This window comes from Rhodotorula toruloides (assembly GCF_000320785.1).
Source record: "Rhodotorula toruloides NP11 unplaced genomic scaffold Scaffold18, whole genome shotgun sequence".
Classification (NCBI taxonomy): domain Eukaryota; kingdom Fungi; phylum Basidiomycota; class Microbotryomycetes; order Sporidiobolales; family Sporidiobolaceae; genus Rhodotorula; species Rhodotorula toruloides.
The window spans coordinates 104,690-123,673 of record NW_015622978.1 but is presented as its reverse complement, the minus strand read 5'-3'; the positions used below and the strand labels follow the sequence as shown (position 1 = coordinate 123,673).

The following is an 18,984-nucleotide window of genomic DNA, read 5'->3' as shown; positions in this document are numbered from 1 at the left end:
GAGGGTAAAGAGAGGAGGGTTGAGAGGATGTCCGTGGGAGTCTGAACATCTGAAGTGATGCTCAGAGGTGGGAAGGGATGGGTTGAGGGGCTGCACGGCTTGCAAGGCATCGAATGGCGACAGCCTCGAGGACCTTTTGCTGCCTGGAGAAGGACACCTCAATGAGGTGCTTCCTGGCAATGCTGTAGTTGTGCTCCGCCTTGACAAGGCCTCGATGGATGTGCTTGGCAGCCTCGACAAGGATGGCCTTATTCTTGACCTCAGTCTCGAGGTTGGCTGCGGCCTGCTTGAGGGTTTGGGTGGCTTGCTCAAGGGCTTGAGCAGACCTAAAAAGGTCCTGTTTCACCCTGGCAAGGCGGGCAATGAACTCGGCCTGGAGGAAGCGTTCTCTGGCCTGGGTAAGGCTTGAGAGGGTTCATCTTGGCTCCATTCACTGTGAGAGGGGTGTGGTTAGTGTGCTTATTCTGTGTGAGAAGAGAGTGGAAGGACAAACCTGCATGGTGACGAGCGAGGATGTCCTGGATGACATTGACCTCGTGGAGGTGACGCTTCCTCTGCTCGTGGAGGACTTCCACCCCCTTCTGCATTTTGCTAACGTCACTCTCGCTCTTGTTGAGTTCGCCATCGACGACCCTGAGGAGGCATTCGAGGGCAAACTTGTGCAACCTCTCCTCATTGACTTTGGTTGCGGTCTTCTCGACAACGCTCTTCCAGTGTCCAAGGGCTGTGTTGGCCTTCTTAACGTCCTTCATGACCTGCTCAAGTTGCTGCTCAAGGCTTTGTCCCGTGCGGCCAACCTCACTGTCCACTTTTTCCTCCTCCTCCTCCTGCTTGACGACGTGCACAGGCTTGCCTTGGTTTGACTTGGCTTTCTTCCCTCCCGGAGCGTGCTCCTCGTCGTCGCTGGCCCGCTTGTTGGCTCCTCTAGGCTCAGGAGAAGGCGCCATCTCGCGAACTGCTCGACGAGCGAAGTCCGCGACGACTTTGTGGGTGGCGGCAAGGGTGGCTTCGAGGGGTTCCTGCTTGATGTTTGCGTGCTGGAGGAGTCCGGCCATGGGTGCTTGTGGTCTCTTGGAGGAGGGGTGAACCTGTTGGAGAAGGTTGTGCGATGAGGAGGGGATGATGGTTCTTGTTGCTCTCGCTGCGGCCGTGCGCTCGCTGTTGGACGCTTACAGACACGCTCTGTGTGTAAAGACGTACCCTGCAACGAACCTAGCAGAGCTACCAAGCTTCCTAGGTGAGGAGAGGAGATGAGGAGTGAAAAGTGAAGTGAAGGAGGTTAAGAGGTGTCGAGCGAAAGCGAGCGCTTTTATACATGCGCGCGGAGTCACGTCGAACGGAGTCACGCACGCGGAGTCACGGTGGTCGAAGTCATACCTGAGTGCGAGTCGTGACTTCGCACTTGAGTGCGACATTGTGACTTCAGACCTGAGTGCGAGATTCGGAAGTTGCACGCCAGTGCGTCGTTTGCAAGAATGCTGAATTCGAGAGAGCACAGGATGTCGTGCACCGTCTTGATAGCAGCCAGATTTGGGAGTGCAGACTTGCGCCCGCGACACCCGACTGTCTGGCTGGCGTAATACTGCAACACCGCGGTGTGACAGCATGCAATGCACACTCCACCGTATCTACACCCGAAAGAGAGGAGAGGAAAGGTGCCCAGCACACTTTCCCCTCGTCCGCCTCGTCCTCACTTCTTCTTCTTTGCCGGCACGCAGTCAATCTTGTGTTCCGGCCAGTGTTCCCGCTGACACTGTGGCCCACAATAGAAGATCATCTTGCATCCCGAGCCTGCCCGCCGCAAGAACAGCCCGTCAGCGTTGCGAGAGGAGAAGGAGGAGAAAGAAAGCGCAAACGCACACCTCGACCGCTTCGTGATCAGATCCATCGTCCTGCACGTCATGCACATCCTCAAAATTGGCTGATCGTGCGCTCCAAGGAACGGGTTTCGCGTCTTCCACCTCGTCATTCCCTCGTCCCCCTCCTCAACCCTCACCAACCTCTTCCGCTCCTCCCCCGGCGCCGGTTTGTTCTCATTCCGCAAAGTCGTGTCAAACGCCACGAGATCGGCGGCTGTGAATATTGGTTCGAGGTCCGAGGGCGTGAGGTGGATGATTTGCGGTTTTGGGAGGCGCGCGGAGGGGTTGGGAGAGGGGAGGGAGGAGGTGGAGAAGTCGAAGAAGGAGGGGGGGAGGAGGGGGTGTTCTTTGCAGGTCCAGGTTGCGCGGACTCTGCGTGCAAGGGCGTCAGCGAGGGAGCAGGGAGGGAGGAATGGGAAGCGCACCATTTGGGCTTGTTTGGAAGAGGGAGATAGGTGATTACGTTTAGCCAGCGCTGCGCGGCGAGCTCGAGCCACTCGTCGAAGAAGCTGTGGCGGGCCCAACGGCGTTGGCGATCAGCTCAAAGAGGAAGCGAGCGGCGCGAGGCGGGCCAGTCGAAGCGAAGGCAAGGAAACGGGAGACTTACTCGGTCTCGAGGCTCGTGCAGCAAGCTATACCGCCACAACGCCATCAGCGACTTGTTGAATTCGAGTTCAGGAGGAAAAGTGGGAGAAAGGACGCACGGCACTCCAGCGAGTCGCGCAACTCGACAAGGAGGAAGCGGTCGAGTCCTCCGTCACCGAAGACGAGGTGGGAGAAGTCGGACTCGTGGGATGCCCAGCCTGTGACGGGCTGCGATACGGCGGAGAGGACGGAGTGAGTGGAGAGGCAGGAGAAGCGACATAGTGGATGGGCGGAGGGCGGCAAAAGCGGTGCGAAAGAACGAACGAGTCAGCTTCCCTTCGTCCACAAGACAACCACACCTCACAACGTACCTCCCAATTGTACAGCAACGCAGTCCAAGCCCTATCCGCCTCCGCCGTCTTCGCCTTCATCGTCGCATAAACCTGCTGGATGACCTTCCAAGCCCGCGAATGCGTCTCGTCCGAAAAGCCCGTCGGGTTCCCGCGACTCCCGTCAAACTGCATGTCGACGTTGCACATCGAGACCCCAACCCTGTCGAAGCGTGGTCAGCTCAAACCGAGAGGAGGAGGAAGGAAGAGGGGTACGCACAGGGTACAGTTGATGAGCTTGATCGCGGCCAAGAACTCGTTTCTGAACAGGATGGGAATGCCGAGCATGCGCTCTTGCGACTGGTCTCTGATGAGGAGTTCGGGTCGTCGCTCTCCATCTCGAGGAGGAGTGAGATGGTCGATGGAGAGGGTTGCGCGCCGCATGTCGGTCTTGGAGTGTCGAATGGGGTACTGTGAGCGTGCGTGTGAAGTGCACGAGCGTCTCCAGCTGGTGGAGTGAGCAGTTGAAGGCGACGAGATCAGGACGCGCTCGTGCGCGAAGTCCTCGACCCGGCTTACGCTGCACGCAACGAGAGCGGGTCGGAGTAAGCTGGTGGTACTCGTGAAGTACTGCTTGATTTACCCAGGTAGTCGCTCGAATTTCTCAAGTGCAAGCGAAACTTGGTCCAGAGCTGCTCCGCGATGGACCTGGCTCTTCCCTCTCCAGCTCGCCACATCAGCCATCGCAGGACTCGCTGGAGCTATCAGAACACCCACAAGCACCGCGCACATCGGACCAACCCGCTCACACGACCCGCGACGGCCTCACCCCACCCCCCACCACCAGCTCTCTATCGCCTCGTCCTCATCATGCTCGACCTCCGTCCCGCTTTCCTGCCCTTGCAGCCACTTTCACAAGCGCAGATGAAGCTCGGGAGCTCACCAGTCTCACCGGGCGGGCCGATCAGCCCCCTCAGCCTCGACAACGACACCATTTCCGACATTCGGCACTCGCTCCGCCCCTTCCCGCTCCTCGCACTACAGCAAAGGAAGCTCGAATTCGTCTCGCTCGGGAACAAGGAGGACGGGGATGACGAGCCGCAGGAGCGGTTGGCGAGAGAACTCGTCGTCAGGCCGATGAAGCGCGCGGATGTTGAGCGGGTGAGGGAGTTGCAGGTGCGCCTCGCTCTCGCTTGTTTCGCTCGAGAACACACGGCTGACTCTGTATTCGCGTGACAGGACGCCTCGCTCCCCGTCTCGTACCCCCCGTCCTTCTACACCGTCCTCCTCACGAACCCTTCCTCGCTCTCCCTCGTTGCCTACCACCCGTCCGACCCCTCTACTCTTCTCGGCACAATCGCCGGGCAACTGATCTACCCTGCTCCCTCGCTCTCCTCCGCCCCGCAAACACCAACAATCTACATCCTCTCGCTTTCCGTCTCCCCCTCTTTCCGTCGTCACGGTCTCGCCTCGCACCTCCTCCGCTCCATGACCCGCTCGCTTCTTCCCCCTCCGCTCTTCAACGCACAGAAGCAAGAAGCCCGTCTCTCGCTGCATGTCGAAGCGCGCAACGATGGCGCGAGGAAGATGTATGAGAGGAACGGGTTGAGAATCGTTGCGCGCCAGAGGGGGTTCTATTCGAGGTTGAGGGGCGGGGGCAACGGTGAGGCGGTAGAGATGGAGGGGGTGGTGCGCGTGTGAAGAGGCGGACATAGAAGTAGTCTCAGCAAGTAGATAGCGCCTCTCTCGTTGTTGTTGTCCATACGACTCGATACTCGCCCGTCTTCAGCGACATAGTGCTGTTGCAAATACTAGTGATAACACATCATCTGGCCTACGTCCCAACCCAGCTATTCTCCGACTCCGCTCCCTCCGGATCCTTCCCCTTCGTATTCTCGTTCCTCTCCTCCGCCTGACCCCTCACGTCCTTCTCCTTCCCGCTCTTCCCGCCCTCTGCCGACCCCGACTCGTTCTGCACCTCCTCACCGCGCTTCTCCTGGTCTGCGCCTGACCCGCTCGGCTTCGATTCCTGCGCATCTTGAGAGGATCCGACGGCGCGTTGCGCGAGGCGTTCGAGTTCGGCGAGCTTGGCTTGCAGGCTGCGGAGGTCTGCGCGCGGAGAAGCGTCAGTAGGAGAGGGGAGAGAAGGGGGCGAGCGACATACAGAGGAACTCCTTGAAGTCTTGGTTCTTCTCGACGTGCTCCCAGTTCGAGCGAGAAAAGTTCTCTTTTTCTGCGCGTGCGACGTCTCGTCAGTCACGCTGGTAAAGAAAGCGAGAGGGAGCGGGAACGCACGCATCAACGACCGCACCACCCGGTTGACCTGCTTGTCCTTCGCGTCCGAGTCCGAGATGATCAAGTGGTCGAGATGGCGCTTCGTATCGCCCAGCAAATCGAGCAACTTGATGCCTAGCTCGCGCTCCTTCTTCGCCGCTCCGTCCTTGTCCTCCACCTCGCTTCCGCAGTCCTCGTCCCCCTCCTTCCGACCCTTCCGCTCCTCCACACCCGCACCTTTCTTCTCCTCTCCCTCCCGGCTCATCCTCACATCCTCCTCCGATGCACTCGGCGGCAATACACACACCTCGTCCTTCGAGCCATCCTTCGACGAAGGCGGCAACGGCAAGCCCGACATCTTTGGATGCGAATGCGACTCGGCGTCTCCGTCTTTAAAATCTGAGTCGGGGTCGTGCGAAGGTGGGTGGCCGAAGATCGCGAAGAAGGCCGTGCTGATGATGTTGTGCCGGAAGATCTTCTCTGCAGGGCGAAGGAGCGGAGTTCGTTAGCATGAGATGTGGAGGAGCCGTCAGAGTCTGCGGAGGAAGCGCACTGAAGCGCTGCGAGTAGGCGTCGGCGAGGACTGCGCAAGGAGAGAGCGTGAGTGCGGTCGAAGAGTCCTGAGCCCGCGACGAGGACGTACTACTGAAGAGAACGGTCAAGACGCCTGCGCCGCCGATCGCCCATACGCAGAAGAAGGCGCGGCCTCCCTGGGTCTGCGGGGAGTAGTCGCCGTATCTGCGGGAGATAGTCGTTAATTGCGGAAGGCGGGGGAGGAGGTCAAGATGTCGCACGCACCCGATACTCGTTGCCATGACATACACAAAATAAAACCCGATCCAGTAGCTCCATCCTTCGAGCTTGGCGAACGCCGCAGCGCCGACGAGCCAAAAGATGAGGAAGAGCGAGAAGGCGACAACGACTTGCGACCTGAACTCGCGGTCGCGCTCCTTCCGCAGCTCGATGATGGCGTCCTCGTAGCGCCGCTGATCGCCCTGCTCGTCCTTCTTCCCATCGTCCGAGCCGTGCTCTTCCTCTTCGTGTCGCTCGTCCTCCGCGTCCTGCTCCTCCTCTTGCTGCTCCCGCGAGTGAACAAGGCCGCAGGTGATGAAGGAGAGAACGTCGGCAAAGAGCCTCGATCCTGCTCCGCGGTTGCGCAAGCGAGAAGCGATGATGCGCTCCTGCGTCTTGTACTGCTCCTCCATTGCCTCCAACGCAGTTGCGCGAGTGAAGGTGACGAGGAGGGCGAAATTGAGTATGCCGACGGTGTTGAGGAAGAGAGAGAAGATTTGGCTGCCAGTCGTGTTGAGCGTGACGTCGCCGAATCCGACCGTGAGGAACGACTGAATGCAGAAGTAGATCGTGTCGAGGTACGTGGCCCCGGTGATGAGGTACCGGTAGCACACCGAGCCGATGAGGAGCAGAAAGACGAAAGTGTCGAAGCAAACGATGAGCGATCGCTGCTTGTTTGTGACGCCGATTCCGCCCTCGTGATACCACTTTGTCAGGGCGCCATCGATGATGAGGGCGACGATGCTGACGAGCGCGACGCAGCCGCTCGCCGCGGACAGCCAGAACGCCGTGGAGAGGTAGTATCCATCCGGCTTTGCGTGCTCCGCGCCAAACACGGAGAGGGCGACGAGGTTGACGACGCAGTGGACGGAGAGGAGAAAGATGGTTGAGAACGTGAAGAATCGTGGTTGAGTGTCGACGAGGCGGCTGAGGATGGAGAGATTGGCGAGGATGGCGACGGTCAGGGTGACGGCGCCGGCGGCGATGATGAGGGGCGGGTCGGGTTTCGACTCCGTGATGAAGCCGGACGCATCTCGCCTAACGTACCAATGCTCGGTAAGGCCAGGCAGGGAGAAGAGGGGCGTCAAGGGAGCGAGGAGCTGTCGGCCGCACCCGTCAGTCGCCGGCGGTCGCCTTCAGGAGAACGCACGCACGCACCTGAGCAACCAGACTTGAGATCCTCTGCGCAACCTGCTTCTGTCGTTCTGCCTCCGCTTGTTTGCGCTCCTCCTCCGTCCTATACTTGCGGTGCCGCGGATGCGCCCGCTCGTGCACGATCTCTAGCGAAGCGTGCATGCTTGAGTCGTAGCGCCGTAGCTCAGCTCATGACCAGCAGGGGGAGCAGAGGAGAAGCAGCGAAGGAGATTGTCCGCTGACGGTCGGCGTCATCGAGTGAGCTGCGGGGACGAAGGCGCTCAGGGCCGTGCGTAGATTCCTGCGACAGCGTAAGCGTAAATGCAGTACAGCAGCGCTCGCGCGGAGACGGAGCGGCAGGCGAGTGAGCGACGGAGGAAGAGAGAGTCGAGGACTTCGCCAACATTTGCATCCGAGCCAAAGGGCAAACTCAGCGCTCAAAGACAGTGAGATGCCTCAAAGGACTGTCGCCAGATACTGTAATTGAGGGATAAAGTGTAGGGAATGCTGCGACGCGAGAGAGGACGCCGACCGCTCACTGCTGACAGCGAAAACTACGACTCTCCGTCCTTCCTCCAGCTCTCCGTATACTTTGCGCCGTCTGCAAGGAGAGAGCGTAAGCCTGAGGATGCGGGGAGGACACGAGCGAGGCTGGATGAGAGGGTCGTCGACTCACAATCCATGAAGAGCTCGTCGCCCGGCTTGAGCGTGTTGGTGGCGTCTGTCGACAGTCGCTTGCGTTAGTGCATGATAGACAAGCGCTGAGACAATACGGGCAGCCAGGTAAAGGGAAGAAAGGCGAGAAGGTGGAGAAGGAGAGGAAAGGACTCACACAGCGCGACCTGGTGCGTACCGGCGATGTTCCAGACTACCAAGCGCATATGTAGGTCAGCGTGGGTCTGGGGAAACGAGGAGGCCAGTGTGACTGACCTTGCGGCACGACATTTGCCCGCTTCGGGTCGTGGTTGATGAACCGCATCCCGCTGCCAAGCACGGCGCTGTCGATCGCGTCCGACTTGTCGACGTCGAACCAGTAGCTCTGTATGTACAGAATAGAAGCGTCAAGGACGGAACATCTAGAGAGGCGAACTGTGATGGGAACGAACGACTGGATGCAGATCGGCGAAAGCGCTGTCGAGAGTGGTCCACCGTCAGCGGGATCTTCTGGACAGGCCGAGTTGGTCACGCACCCTTTCCAAGTACCCCAGCGGCTCTCGATCGACTGCGGCTCAACCTCGTCGGTCATCCCCTGCGGGAAGAGCTCGCCGCCGTACAAACCGATGAAGTCGCCCTGCGAGGCCGGCTCAAGGAGGACGAGACTGTAGGCACCGCGTCAGTCTTCAGTAGGAGAGGGGAAGCAAGCAAACGCACCCGTAACCGCCCCTCTCGATCTGCGAGCGAGCGACCGTCGTAGCTTTTTGATGATGAAGGCGGATCTTGCTATTGCTGCACGAGGCTGCATGCGCCACCATCAGCACGGGAGAGAGAGGATCATGACGGGATACGCACACGGACAGCCGCAAACCTCGGGATGACACTCGCGGCTAAGGTCGCGGCACCAGCATTTCTCCGCCTTCGAGCACAAGTGGTCGCGGCAACCACCGTACCTTCGTGGGCCTGCCAATCAAAGCGTTAATCGCGCGTCCGCCAGCATGACGTGCGACAAAACTGGACGAACAGCTGGGCGGGCAGTTGCAGAAGCGGTCGCAGAAAGTCGCCTGGCCGGCGCATCCGCAGTTGTCGCCGCACTTGTCTCGACAATCGCATGGTACGTAGCCTTCCGAGTCGATGGGAATGAGCTTCATGTGCTCCCATGGTCGGCCGCGAGGTTTCGGAATTGGCGCTGGTGGAGGAGGGCGGAAGAGCACGGGCTGCACAGACACTCGTCAGCCGGGAACTGCGAGAAAAGCGGCGAAAGAGCGTACATCTGAGACCGGTCTTTCGAGGATGAGGGCGGCCGTGCAGGCGTCGATCGGAGGCAGGTCGAACAGCTTCTGCTCCTTTTCGAGGTCTTCTTCGGTTGGCATCGTCTGCTCCTGATTGAGCAACGGCGTCAGCTCGTATGCCGCATTGGACGGGCCAGGAATAAGCGCACCGCCTTGTCGTGCGCCTTGCATCTTCGGTAGCCACAATCTCGACATCCTCCCTTCTGCTGGACATGCACGTCCTTCGCAGGCTTGGTCGGCCGGTTGTACGCGATGAGATTAGCGTGGAGGATGCAGCCGAACGCGCCGCAGAGGTAGCAGATGTCGAGTGGATCCGGCTGCGGGACAAGCTCTTCGTCACTGATTAGGCGGTGGTCGCGCTGGACGGTGCAGGCCGTTCGACCGGTCCGCCGCTGGTATACGTCGAGAGCCTTAATCAGGACGTGGTCGGGTGAGAGCGAGCGTTCGAAGGCGAAGTGATGCGGGTCTGCCGCACCGTCTCGGACAGCCTCCGCCTCGAGTTCGGCGACTTCCTCAAGATCGACCTGGAGGAAGTGCAGCAGTCGCCGCAGGACTTCGAAGTCACGGGAGGTGCCTGCGAGCGAACATCAACAAAGGACCCGACAAGCAAAGAATGAGGACTCACGGCCGACGTCAGGAGCGTCGAACGAGCCATAGTCGATCATGGTCGCTATCCGGTACTCGTACAGCTTCCTCCTCTGCTCCTCTTCCTCCCGCCGTTGGTGCTCGCTCTGCGTCTCGTGCCGCTCCGCGTTTCCCTGCTTCTCGCTGCCATTCTCGCGCTCCTTCATCTCCTCCTCCACCTCAGATGGCGGATTAAGCACGTTCTGCACCTTCTCGACCACGTCCGCGTTCGTCGTCTTCGAGTCTTCCCACGACGGGAGGAACGGGAACGTCTCGAGCAAGTTGCCGACGAGCGGGACGCCGTGAGTTGCGAAGGCGGTGTAGAAGTAGCGAGGGACTGGCGCGAAAGACGGTGATGAATTTTGGAGACGAGGCGAAGGATCGGCGAGACCGGGAATCAGGGAGGAAGGAGACGGAGCGGTTGGGTCGAGCACGAGGTTGGCCGGCGGACCGTATGCGGGCGGATCTTGTGCTTCGAGAGCGGCAGAAGCCTATCGCGAGGTGATCAGACATCGTCGCAGCAGGAGAGAATTGAATGAAACGCACCAACGCTCGCTCAGCCACCTCCCTCCGCCACTCCTGCTCGACAACCTTCATCTCCCTCTCCACAAACACTTCGATCTCCTCCTCCGTCGGCTCCGCATACCCATACCCTTCCCGCTCGAGTTCCGCCTTCCAGCTCACTGTCACCTGCGTCCCGTCTGCCGCTCGCTTCGTCGTCCGTTCACCCGAAAGCTGGAAGCGGCGGTCTTTGCTGATCGGCAGCGTCACGGTGTAGTATGGCTCGCCGGTGGACGGCAAGGCTGCGTCACGGATCGAGAGAAGCAGGAGGACTTCGGCGAGTTCGCCGAGGTTGTCGGGCGGGCGGTAGTCGAGCGAGGCTGGGTCTGGCGTTTTGATCGGGATGGCAGGGTTGCGGACGACGCGGAGAGACAGAGGGGAAGGTATCGCGGTGCTCGTCATGCTGGTACCGGACGAAGGCGGGCGAAGAGGAATGGAAACTGTTGCGGACGGGCCGCGCAGAGCAGTCTTGGCGGACTGGGTGACATGGCGGAAGGCAAGCGCTGTTCTGATGACAGGCCGTGCAGGGGCGTTCTGCAGGTTTAGACGAATCTCCTCCAGTCGGAGCGAAAGGGAGAAGGGCAAGGAGCTGCCGAAAAAGCAGATCAGCGACACACGCAAGGACGAAAGCCGTCCGACGCACATCTCCTCCAGCAACGGATCCCTATACTTGCCCGTTAACCTCCTTCTCGGCAACCTCTGCCCTCCCAGTCCATCCTCCTCCGCGTCCTCCCTCTTAACCTTGACAATCCTTCGACTCGTAACCACCCTCTCCTGCTTCGGCGAAACCGGTACCTGACTCTTCAGTAGCTTGCGCTTCTTCTTCTGCGGATGAGGGTGGGTGGACGCGCCAAAGGCGATTTTGCGGGAGGCGAGGCGAGGGAAGGGAGGTGGAGCTGGGTTGGCGAGAGGGGGCGAGGGCGCGTCTTCCTCAGAGGTGTCGGAGACGATGATGGGTTCGCCCCTGCTCGACTCGTCGCTCGAAGAGAGAAAGATCTCGACTGGCATGGCGAGTGAGGGCGGATGTCAACTGGACGAGGAGAGATGGGGTCAGCGACAACAGCGTCTTCGGGGCTGCCCAGCTTCAAACGCTCTTCTTGGCACTGGGACGAAACGTTTGAGCGCACCCGATCACGCCCGCGAGCCTGCCACCCTCCTGTATCTCCCCCACCGTCTCCTCGACTCCAGGTCGCGCGATGAAGCGTTTCCTCCGCCCGTGAAGAGCGACGAGCCAGCCCAATAGCTTCGACAGAAAGCCAGCGTGGCTGACGAGTAGCAAATGATGCTAGCGGAGCGCGAGGGGCAGCGAGTAGAAGAGGGAACAGGCGCGGACGGTCCAATGCGGGGCGTCTGCCTGCTGTCCCTCCTCCTGGCGACTGGACGGATAGTGGTGGCAATCTTGAGGGTTGTCCAAGACTACGAAGCGCATGCAAGTCGAGAAGGAATCCTTTAGGACCAACCACTCTCCTCGAAGCCCTGTCCTTGTCCTGTTTGGAGAACGGCATCTATTCCTTGCAACACAACAGATCGAAACTCCGACAACAACGAGAGAAGAAGAAGAGGAAGCGACAACAAGCCGAGTTCCGTAGGTAGCGTACATCCCAGTCGAGGCGCAGAAAGGGGAGAGGGAGGACAACAACCGAGAGGGCGCGATTTGGACGTGATGGGCATGTAGGCGGGCACAAGGAAGTGCGTGAGAAGGCGGGAGGCCCTGCGGGTTGGGCATCTAGCCGAAGAGGGAGGCGTAGCCGGTCCAGGGTTGCTGAGCCGGAGTAGGGCGTTTGTCTGCACCGACCTAGCTCGTCAGCATTCTCCGATGGGCAGAATGAACACGGGTAACGCACCATCCACAACGAGCCACCTCACGAACCGCTTGACCATCGAGCGCTTCTGTCCCTCCTCCGCCGTCGAGCCCGACGAGCCAGATCCACGGCGCCCTTGTCCTGTCCTTGAACGTTCGCGACCCGCTCCAGCCTGTACAGCCGCAGTGTAGCTCGGCGGACCAGGCGGGGGGACGGGCGAAGCAGAGCGGGGCGAGTCGGCGGGAGTTGGGACAAAGAGCTCGTCGTAGTCCGGCGGAGGGGGTTCGAGAGTCGCGAGGACTTGGTCGGCGTGTGCAGAGGGCATCCAAGACGCGGGAGACGGGTCGGTGTGCCTGCGCTGGCGATTGGCTTGGAGGGCTGGGCGGGACGACGAGGGCGAAGGGGAGAGAGCGAAGAGCGTGCCGGGACTCTCGACGACGACGGGGAGGGTGTCTGTGAAGCGGTCGCGGTACTCGAGGACGGGGACGAGGAGGCGGACCGCGTTCGAGTCGCGGGAACGCCTCGATGAACGGCGGTCGTTCGACGACCCCTCCGAGTGCGGGAGCGGAGCCGACGACTGTCCCATGGCGAGCTGTTCGGCCCAGAGCACGAATAGACGAGTGTCAGCACATGCTTGTTCTGCTCTGCTGAAAAGTCGAACGGATCAAGCGAAGCGTTGCTCGACGCACCTCGGTCACGGGCGACAGAGACGAGGGGAGGACAGGAGCAGAGGATGCTCGGATGGCGCGGGTGCGCATCGTCCTTCGCGGGTCTGCAGACATGCTTGGCAGAGTGGGCAGACCGACAGCGCGAGAGAGAAGGCAAAGGGAAGAGCGACGGCAAACGCCAAACCGGTGACCTTCGTAAGTTGACTGGGTTCCGCCCGCGAGATTACGCAACCGAAAGAACCCTCGCCTCGGCGAACTGCTCTGTACGGCATTTCCAGCGTGAAAGCGCCAGCGTTCCCGCGCTTCATTCGTCCCAGCTCGTACGCCCGGGTAACTACGCACAGGGAATCGTGCGCCCTGCACTGCGTGGTGCGAGATTGCATCCGTCCGTCGCCTGCGAGTCTGCACCGTCTGTTTCACCACGACCTGCGCGGGGGCCTGCGAAGCGCGACCACCCTCGAACGGCCGAACAGCGGACGGGAGCGAGTCCTCGGGATCCTCGAGCATGCGAAAGTGCGCCTGCCGAAGCGGCGTCTCGGCAGGAGCATGATGGACTGCAAGCCTGAGCAATGCGAGGCAGCAGGACCGGGTACGCTGAAGAAGAGCGAGGGGCAGCGAGGTCTCGAGGAAGAGCAGCAAGTTTCGAGGCTGCGCGGAAACGTGCAGATGCTCGAGTGCGAGCGTAGCTGTGCTCAGCAGGCGACGTGCTGGTACGCACGAAGCGCTAGGCGGTCCCTGGCAAGCGGAATGAGGTCCACAAAGACGCGAGAGAAGCCGGCAGACGTCCGGGGGATACGGGCGGCGACGCTGCAAGCTCTGGCGGGGTTCAACGCTCCTGCTGTCTTCCAGACACCGTCACTCAATCGCTCAGCGTCCTCCTAGTTCCATCCTGCCGCCTTGTCGAGCCGTGGAAGGCGGGTGGAGGCGATAACCGATGAAGTCCAAACGGCGGACGACGGCGGCACCGGGCGAAGCAAGACCCAGCGAGTAGCAAGCGTGAGCGCCTCTGATACTCGTACGGTTATCGACAGCTGTCTAGCGCGAGGTGAGCTGAGCGATTCGTGTCCGACCCTCCGCTGGTTGAGGACGCCAACCCCTCACTCCGCCACGCGCTCTCCTTGCTCGTTTGACTCGCCCTAATGGTCTGTCACAGATCTACAATGCTTATCTATGCTACGCTGACCCGCCCGCTTCTCACTACCCAGGCTCACCCCGTCTCTGCACCGCCCGAAGTTGAGGCAACTCTCGCCCGCCTGACGAGCTACAAGGGTGCGTCCGGTCTCTTGCAAGCTCCCTGAGACTCGGTTGACGATGGTCCGATGCCACCCAGACGTTCAGGGAGTCCTCATCCTCGCCCGACCAAACGGGATCATTCTCCGTTCCTCTGGGTCGCTCTTCGCTCTTCCTCCATCCAGCGCGGCAGTATCCTCCCCGCCACCTCGAGCAGAAGGAGACGAGGAGGGCGAGGAGAAGGAGGAAGAGAGCGGGCCGAAGACGAGCGAGGTGGCCAGGAAGTATGCGAGGGCGGCGACGAGGATGGTCGAGGCTATTGGGATCGAGGTTAGGGACTGCGACGAGGACAAGGCGGTGCGTGCGAGGTTGCTTGTTTGCTGGTGGAGTAGGAGCTGACGGGATTGCGACGGACAGGACGACTTGCGGTTCCTTCGAATCCGGACAAAGCGACACGAGCTGATCATCACGCCTGGTGGGCTCCTCCCTGGCTTCGACCGGCTGAAGACGTTGCTGACACTAGTCTTTATCTCGCAGACGAGCAGTACATCCTGGCGAGTGTCCCTTCGCCAGCCAGCGACTGATTCCTCGAACTGACCTCGACTTTCGCTCTTCCAGGTCGTCGTGCAAGACCCCGCGCACTAGACTGTTGCGCACACGATACCCCCCTCTTATCCGCAAGCCATACCCTCGTTCGCAATGCATCTCTGCCCGTTTTCTTCGAGACAAGCTTCGGCCAGCGCTGCGCCCGACACCGGCTTGCGAGGTGGGGCGGAGCGAGGCAGTGACCTCTTCCGCTCTCGCCAGTCTCGCTGAAGCTACAGACGCTACAAACAATGCTCAATCTCACCGCCGCAAGCACAACGCGGCCGCGCTATCTCCGCGACCCGCACCCGCCCCCAGCCATCCTTCGCTCTCCCTCGTCCTGCGTGTTCGACGCCGACATCTCGCCAGACTGGTGTGTCGGCTCGGTCGGACACGGCGGATACCTCCTCTGTGTCCTGACCGACGCTGTCATTCGCCACCAGCGCATCCATCACTCGAAGCACACCGACCCCGCCCATCTCTCAAGCCAGTTCTTCGCGGCGACCGTGCCGGGACGGGCGCAGGTCGAGGTCAAGATCATCAGTGCGTCGAAGAGGTGGACCAGGCTCGATGTCGAGTTGTGGCAGTGGACGCCCGACCCCAACACCGACGACTTTGTCGACCCCGCGAACGAGCGAGTCTTGCGCATCCAGGCGCACTACCTCGTTTCTGAGTTGCCTGAACACCCTGAGCCTGCGAAAGGCGCGGAGAGCGCACCCATCGGCGGCCTCAACTTCCTCTCTCGACCATGTCCGCTCCTCCAGCACCCGGGCAAGGTCGACATGCGCGACGGGGGATCGCACGTCCCTGAAAAGCTGCGATTCAGTAAGGGCATGCGGTGGAAAGAGGTCGAGGTGACGCAGCCGAATGACGGGAGTCTCGCTTGGGGCGCGTGGATTGAGTTGACGGGCGGAGAGGAAGTTGCGGAACTTGCGAGTGAGTACGGCGCGCTCCTTCTCTCGAGCCGGTACTGACGCACTCAAGTACAGCCCTTGTACCCTTTTTCGCCGACGTCGCCAAGAACGGCCCCGAGATGCTCCCTGAAGGCAAGAAGCCCGGTCCTTCGTTCGTCCCTCGCCTCTTCTCCCCTCCTCTTCTGCTGACGTTCCGTGACACACAGCTGGTACCCAACAATGACCTTCTCCCTCGACTTCAAATCCCGTTTCCCGCTCCCCGCCTCCTTCGGCCGTCGCACGATCGGTCTCTACTCGACGACCAAAACGATCCATGAGGGACGGCACGATCTGACTGTCGAGTGCTGGGCGGCGCCGGCGGATCTTGGTGAGAAAGAGGGAGTGAGGGAGGAGGGGTTGCGGAAGGAGGAGGATGGGGTCGAGAGGTGGAGGAGAGAGGAGGCGAGGTTGGTCGGTGTCAGTACGCAGGTGCGCTTTCGGTTTCGCTGCATCGCGCTCCCCCAGCTTGGGACGCTCTCAGCGTCTCACGCGCGGTCGACATCGATGCTGATGAAACTGACACTGGCTGCCTTCTGCAGATGGCCCTCGCCGTCCCTCTCGAAGTCAACCACGCCCGAGGCCGCAAGACCCTTCCCGGCGAGAGCGACGAGAGCAGCAGCAGCGACTCGGAGAGCGAAGGTGGGAAGAAGCGCGCGATGCTGTAGCTCGTCTCGCACAGGGGACGGAATAGACTGGCTTTTTTGCAAGGTCAAAACGAAGAACGTCCGTGGGTTGTTTGTGCAGCGAGAGAAGGAGAGGGGGATATGTGCGACTGGCCGGCCAGTGGAGAGGGAGGGTCATGCGAGAGAAGAAGGGAGGGGAGGGGAATCACCGTCCACCGACCCCATACGCGAGTTCCCGATCCAGCTCCATACCAGGATGCTCCTCAACCGGGCCCTCCCCACCCCGCTGCACGCGCCCATACTCCTCATACCTTGCCCCGTTGTTCGTCGGCGTCGCAAGCATGTCGTCCCGCTTCGGGAGCTGCGGCATCGGATCTTGCCTCCTCTGACCGTGCTGGACGTTCTGTCCCTGCGCTTGCTGCTGCGGAGGAGGAGGCGCCTGCTGCATCCCCGGCCTGACGAGCCTCCTAAACGACTCGACCTCCTCAACGATCAACCTCCGCATCCCATCAACCGTCTCCTCCTCTTCGAACCCAAAGTCGAATTTCTCGGGACAGACAGGCTCGTCGGCCGGTTCGTGCCACACCGAGAGGTAAGGGTGCAGCAAGGCGTCTTCGCACGAGATGCGTTCGTGCGGGTCGAAAGCAAGGAGTTTCGCGAGGAGGTCGAGAGCGAGCGGGTTCGCTTGCGGGAAGAGCTGGACGAGCGGGACGCCCAGCTTGTAGGGGAGCGAACGGATGTAGTCTTGTGCGCGTGGGGAACCGACGCGGCGCAAGGTGCGGTCGGAGGGCGTGCCGAGGAAGTGCAAGACGATGTTGAGCTGGTCGATGTAGTCCTTGCCCTTGAAGATCGGTCGGCCGCCAAGGAGTTCGGCGAGGACACAGCCGACGGACCAGATGTCGACTGTGGGCGCAAGGGCTCGTCAGTTCCACCCCAGGCTCGAGAGCGCTTCGCCGCTAATGCAGCCTCAACGCCCATCGAAAAGCGACGAGGAAACCGGCACTCACTCGCCGTCGTATAGTTCGCAAAACTGAGCATGATCTCCGGCGCCCTGTACCACCTCGTCGCGACATACTCGGTCATGAAGCCCTGCTGCTGGCCGTCCGCTGCGGCAGCGTCCTGGTCGAATCCGCGCGCGAGACCAAAGTCGCAGATCTTGAGCTCACAATCGGCGTTTACCTGTGCGCGAAGAGTCAGGAGGGAAAGGGAGGAAAGGAGGGAAGGACGGACGAGGAGGTTGCCGGGCTTGAGGTCACGATGCAGGACGTGCGCCGAGTGGATGTACTGCGAGCAGACAGTCGTCAGTCCGTCCCTCTCGGAAGAGCAGAGCAACCGCTTCCCACTCATGGTGCAGCAGCTGCGCCACGAGCGAGCGCTCGACTCACCTTCAGCCCGCACAAAGTCTGGTAGATGAAGCTCTGGAAGTGCGCGTCCGACAACGGCTGTCCCGAGCGGATCTGTCGCATCATCGTCAAGCGTCAGTCCATGCTTCCCGATGATGGATCAACCCTCAGTGCGCAGAATGGGGGTCGAACAGCGCGAAGGGAGGACTGACGATCGCATGCAAGTCAGCCTCCATGCACTCTTCGTACAGGTAGATCGAGTCGAAGTTGGTTGGGTCCACGAGGTCGAGGTCGTACAGGCATGTGATCTGTGCGATGCGGGCGAGGCGTGAGCGGTGTGTCTCGCGTTGAGCGAAGGCCGCCTGACGGGGAGGCCCTCCGCAACGAGAGGAGGCGGCTCACATTTTTGTGACCGCGGAAGTGGTGCAGCAACCTGTGCGTCAGAGACGAAAAGAGACAGCGAGAGCGTCAGCGGACGAAGCGCCTCGTCTCCAGAAAGTCTCCGCTCGGGACGCACTTGATCTCCCGCAATGCTCGCTTGGTCAGGATCTTCTTCTGGAAGACCTTCGTCACCTGTGCGCGTTCCACCCCCGAGCTTGAATCAGCACGTCCCGTCGCTTGCGAAGAGGAGGAACTGAGAAGGAGAAGGGAAGAACGCACCTTCTTGATCGCGACCTGGTCGCCCGTGAGCTTGTTCCTCGCCGAACAAACAACTCCATACGCGCCTGTACTTCATACGCAGCGTCAGCCCTCTCCCGCCGTCCACTCACGCCCCACCCGCTCGCACCGCCTCAGACCTCGAGACGCTCATGCAACGCACCTTGTCCCAGCTCCTTGACGAACTCGTAGTTGTGGTCCACCAGAAAGGGCTCGGCGAGGACGGGGAAGGTCGTTCGTGCGATGTTGTGGATTGGGTCGATGGATTGCGAGGGGGAGGGAGCGTGCGAGGGGGAGGAGCGGGAGGTCTGGTGGGACATGGCTGAGCGGGTCGCAGCCGTCGTAGCTTAGCAGGACTAGCAGAGCAAACAGTCGAGCGAGAGAACGCAGTGAAGAAGAGACGGGACTGAGCGAAGCGAATGACGGAGTCTCCGGCGATATTCGGCGGGGCTTGCGCAGGTACGGAGGCTCGTTCTCTCACGTGGTAACAACATGGAAGGTGCGCATCCGAAGCCCGTCTTGCGAGGAGGAGAAGGGGGGGAGAAGTGACATTGCAAGGTCGGGCTCGCTGGTCACCGCTCGTCAACACTCCTTGATCTACCTAACCCTCCGTACGAATCGCTGCGTCTGGCGGAGTCTGGCGAGAGGCCGGGCGAGACCAACGGAGCTGTCTTGCGGCGAGTTGAGGCGTTGAGGCTCTTCGGGACGCGTCCTCGCATACTTAGGCGCCCGTGTCGCAAACGTCGTCGAAGCTGGTTTGGCGGATTGTCTGGCATGCACAGGGTCGTGTCGCGCCGACAGAGCGATGCAGGACAGCGTATCCGAGCCGATCGAAGGGAAGAAGCGGCGAGCAGGACGTCGCACAGCGCGCTACAACGCTCGACAGGCGCAGACTAGCCTTCGATACTGGGCGCGGCAGCCTCAGAGATGTGTAGCAAGGCACTCGGGAGCTCAGCGAGCCGACCCGAGCACTGCGCGGGAGGAGCGAGGGGTCGCCAACCCTCGCACAACCCCCCAAC

General features: G+C 61.0%; 8 protein-coding genes and 1 pseudogene across 9 annotated transcripts; 3 read left to right on the top strand and 6 right to left on the bottom strand.

The window, feature by feature from the left end:
* Positions 1-61: 61 nt before the first annotated feature.
* RHTO_02382 (uncharacterized protein) lies at positions 62-1,055 on the bottom strand (the record flags this gene model as incomplete). The annotated part of the gene is made up of 3 exons (XM_016416057.1): positions 62-283; positions 369-433; positions 494-1,055. The coding sequence occupies 3 exons, from the start codon at positions 1,053-1,055 to the stop codon at positions 62-64; spliced, it is 849 nt and encodes a 282-aa protein (XP_016271885.1).
* A 635-nt stretch (positions 1,056-1,690) lies between these two features.
* Positions 1,691-3,217, bottom strand: RHTO_02381 (zinc finger, MYND-type protein; annotated as a pseudogene; the record flags this gene model as incomplete). Its single annotated transcript has 7 exons — positions 1,691-1,791; positions 1,861-2,231; positions 2,285-2,368; positions 2,467-2,491; positions 2,564-2,672; positions 2,816-2,996; positions 3,054-3,217.
* Positions 3,218-3,643: 426 nt separating this feature from the next.
* On the top strand, positions 3,644-4,474 carry RHTO_02380 (GCN5-related N-acetyltransferase (GNAT) family protein; the record flags this gene model as incomplete). Its single annotated transcript, XM_016416056.1, has 2 exons — positions 3,644-3,949; positions 4,013-4,474. The coding sequence occupies 2 exons, from the start codon at positions 3,644-3,646 to the stop codon at positions 4,472-4,474; spliced, it is 768 nt and encodes a 255-aa protein (XP_016271884.1).
* Positions 4,475-4,607: 133 nt separating this feature from the next.
* On the bottom strand, positions 4,608-7,135 carry RHTO_02379 (potassium channel subfamily K, other eukaryote; the record flags this gene model as incomplete). The annotated part of the gene is made up of 7 exons (XM_016416055.1): positions 4,608-4,882; positions 4,938-5,006; positions 5,069-5,527; positions 5,601-5,630; positions 5,691-5,785; positions 5,846-6,939; positions 6,998-7,135. The coding sequence occupies 7 exons, from the start codon at positions 7,133-7,135 to the stop codon at positions 4,608-4,610; spliced, it is 2,160 nt and encodes a 719-aa protein (XP_016271883.1).
* A 392-nt stretch (positions 7,136-7,527) lies between these two features.
* On the bottom strand, positions 7,528-11,112 carry RHTO_02378 (enhancer of zeste; the record flags this gene model as incomplete). Its single annotated transcript, XM_016416054.1, has 14 exons — positions 7,528-7,574; positions 7,650-7,694; positions 7,806-7,841; positions 7,904-8,012; positions 8,080-8,104; positions 8,164-8,292; positions 8,345-8,429; positions 8,483-8,590; positions 8,652-8,844; positions 8,899-9,009; positions 9,069-9,493; positions 9,545-10,034; positions 10,090-10,693; positions 10,748-11,112. The coding sequence occupies 14 exons, from the start codon at positions 11,110-11,112 to the stop codon at positions 7,528-7,530; spliced, it is 2,772 nt and encodes a 923-aa protein (XP_016271882.1).
* Positions 11,113-11,830: 718 nt separating this feature from the next.
* Positions 11,831-12,688, bottom strand: RHTO_02377 (uncharacterized protein; the record flags this gene model as incomplete). Its single annotated transcript, XM_016416053.1, has 3 exons — positions 11,831-11,889; positions 11,949-12,498; positions 12,596-12,688. 3 exons carry the CDS (start codon positions 12,686-12,688, stop codon positions 11,831-11,833), a joined length of 702 nt encoding a protein of 233 aa, XP_016271881.1.
* Positions 12,689-13,713: 1,025 nt separating this feature from the next.
* Positions 13,714-14,449, top strand: RHTO_02376 (Dynein light chain-related protein; the record flags this gene model as incomplete). Its single annotated transcript, XM_016416052.1, has 6 exons — positions 13,714-13,716; positions 13,780-13,843; positions 13,905-14,161; positions 14,222-14,279; positions 14,342-14,358; positions 14,423-14,449. 6 exons carry the CDS (start codon positions 13,714-13,716, stop codon positions 14,447-14,449), a joined length of 426 nt encoding a protein of 141 aa, XP_016271880.1.
* A 191-nt stretch (positions 14,450-14,640) lies between these two features.
* On the top strand, positions 14,641-16,007 carry RHTO_02375 (uncharacterized protein; the record flags this gene model as incomplete). Its single annotated transcript, XM_016416051.1, has 4 exons — positions 14,641-15,325; positions 15,379-15,454; positions 15,510-15,771; positions 15,882-16,007. The coding sequence occupies 4 exons, from the start codon at positions 14,641-14,643 to the stop codon at positions 16,005-16,007; spliced, it is 1,149 nt and encodes a 382-aa protein (XP_016271879.1).
* A 163-nt stretch (positions 16,008-16,170) lies between these two features.
* On the bottom strand, positions 16,171-18,285 carry RHTO_02374 (mitogen-activated protein kinase 7; the record flags this gene model as incomplete). The annotated part of the gene is made up of 9 exons (XM_016416050.1): positions 16,171-16,868; positions 16,973-17,144; positions 17,196-17,249; positions 17,351-17,422; positions 17,521-17,616; positions 17,711-17,741; positions 17,826-17,881; positions 17,969-18,033; positions 18,129-18,285. The coding sequence occupies 9 exons, from the start codon at positions 18,283-18,285 to the stop codon at positions 16,171-16,173; spliced, it is 1,401 nt and encodes a 466-aa protein (XP_016271878.1).
* Positions 18,286-18,984: the final 699 nt, after the last annotated feature.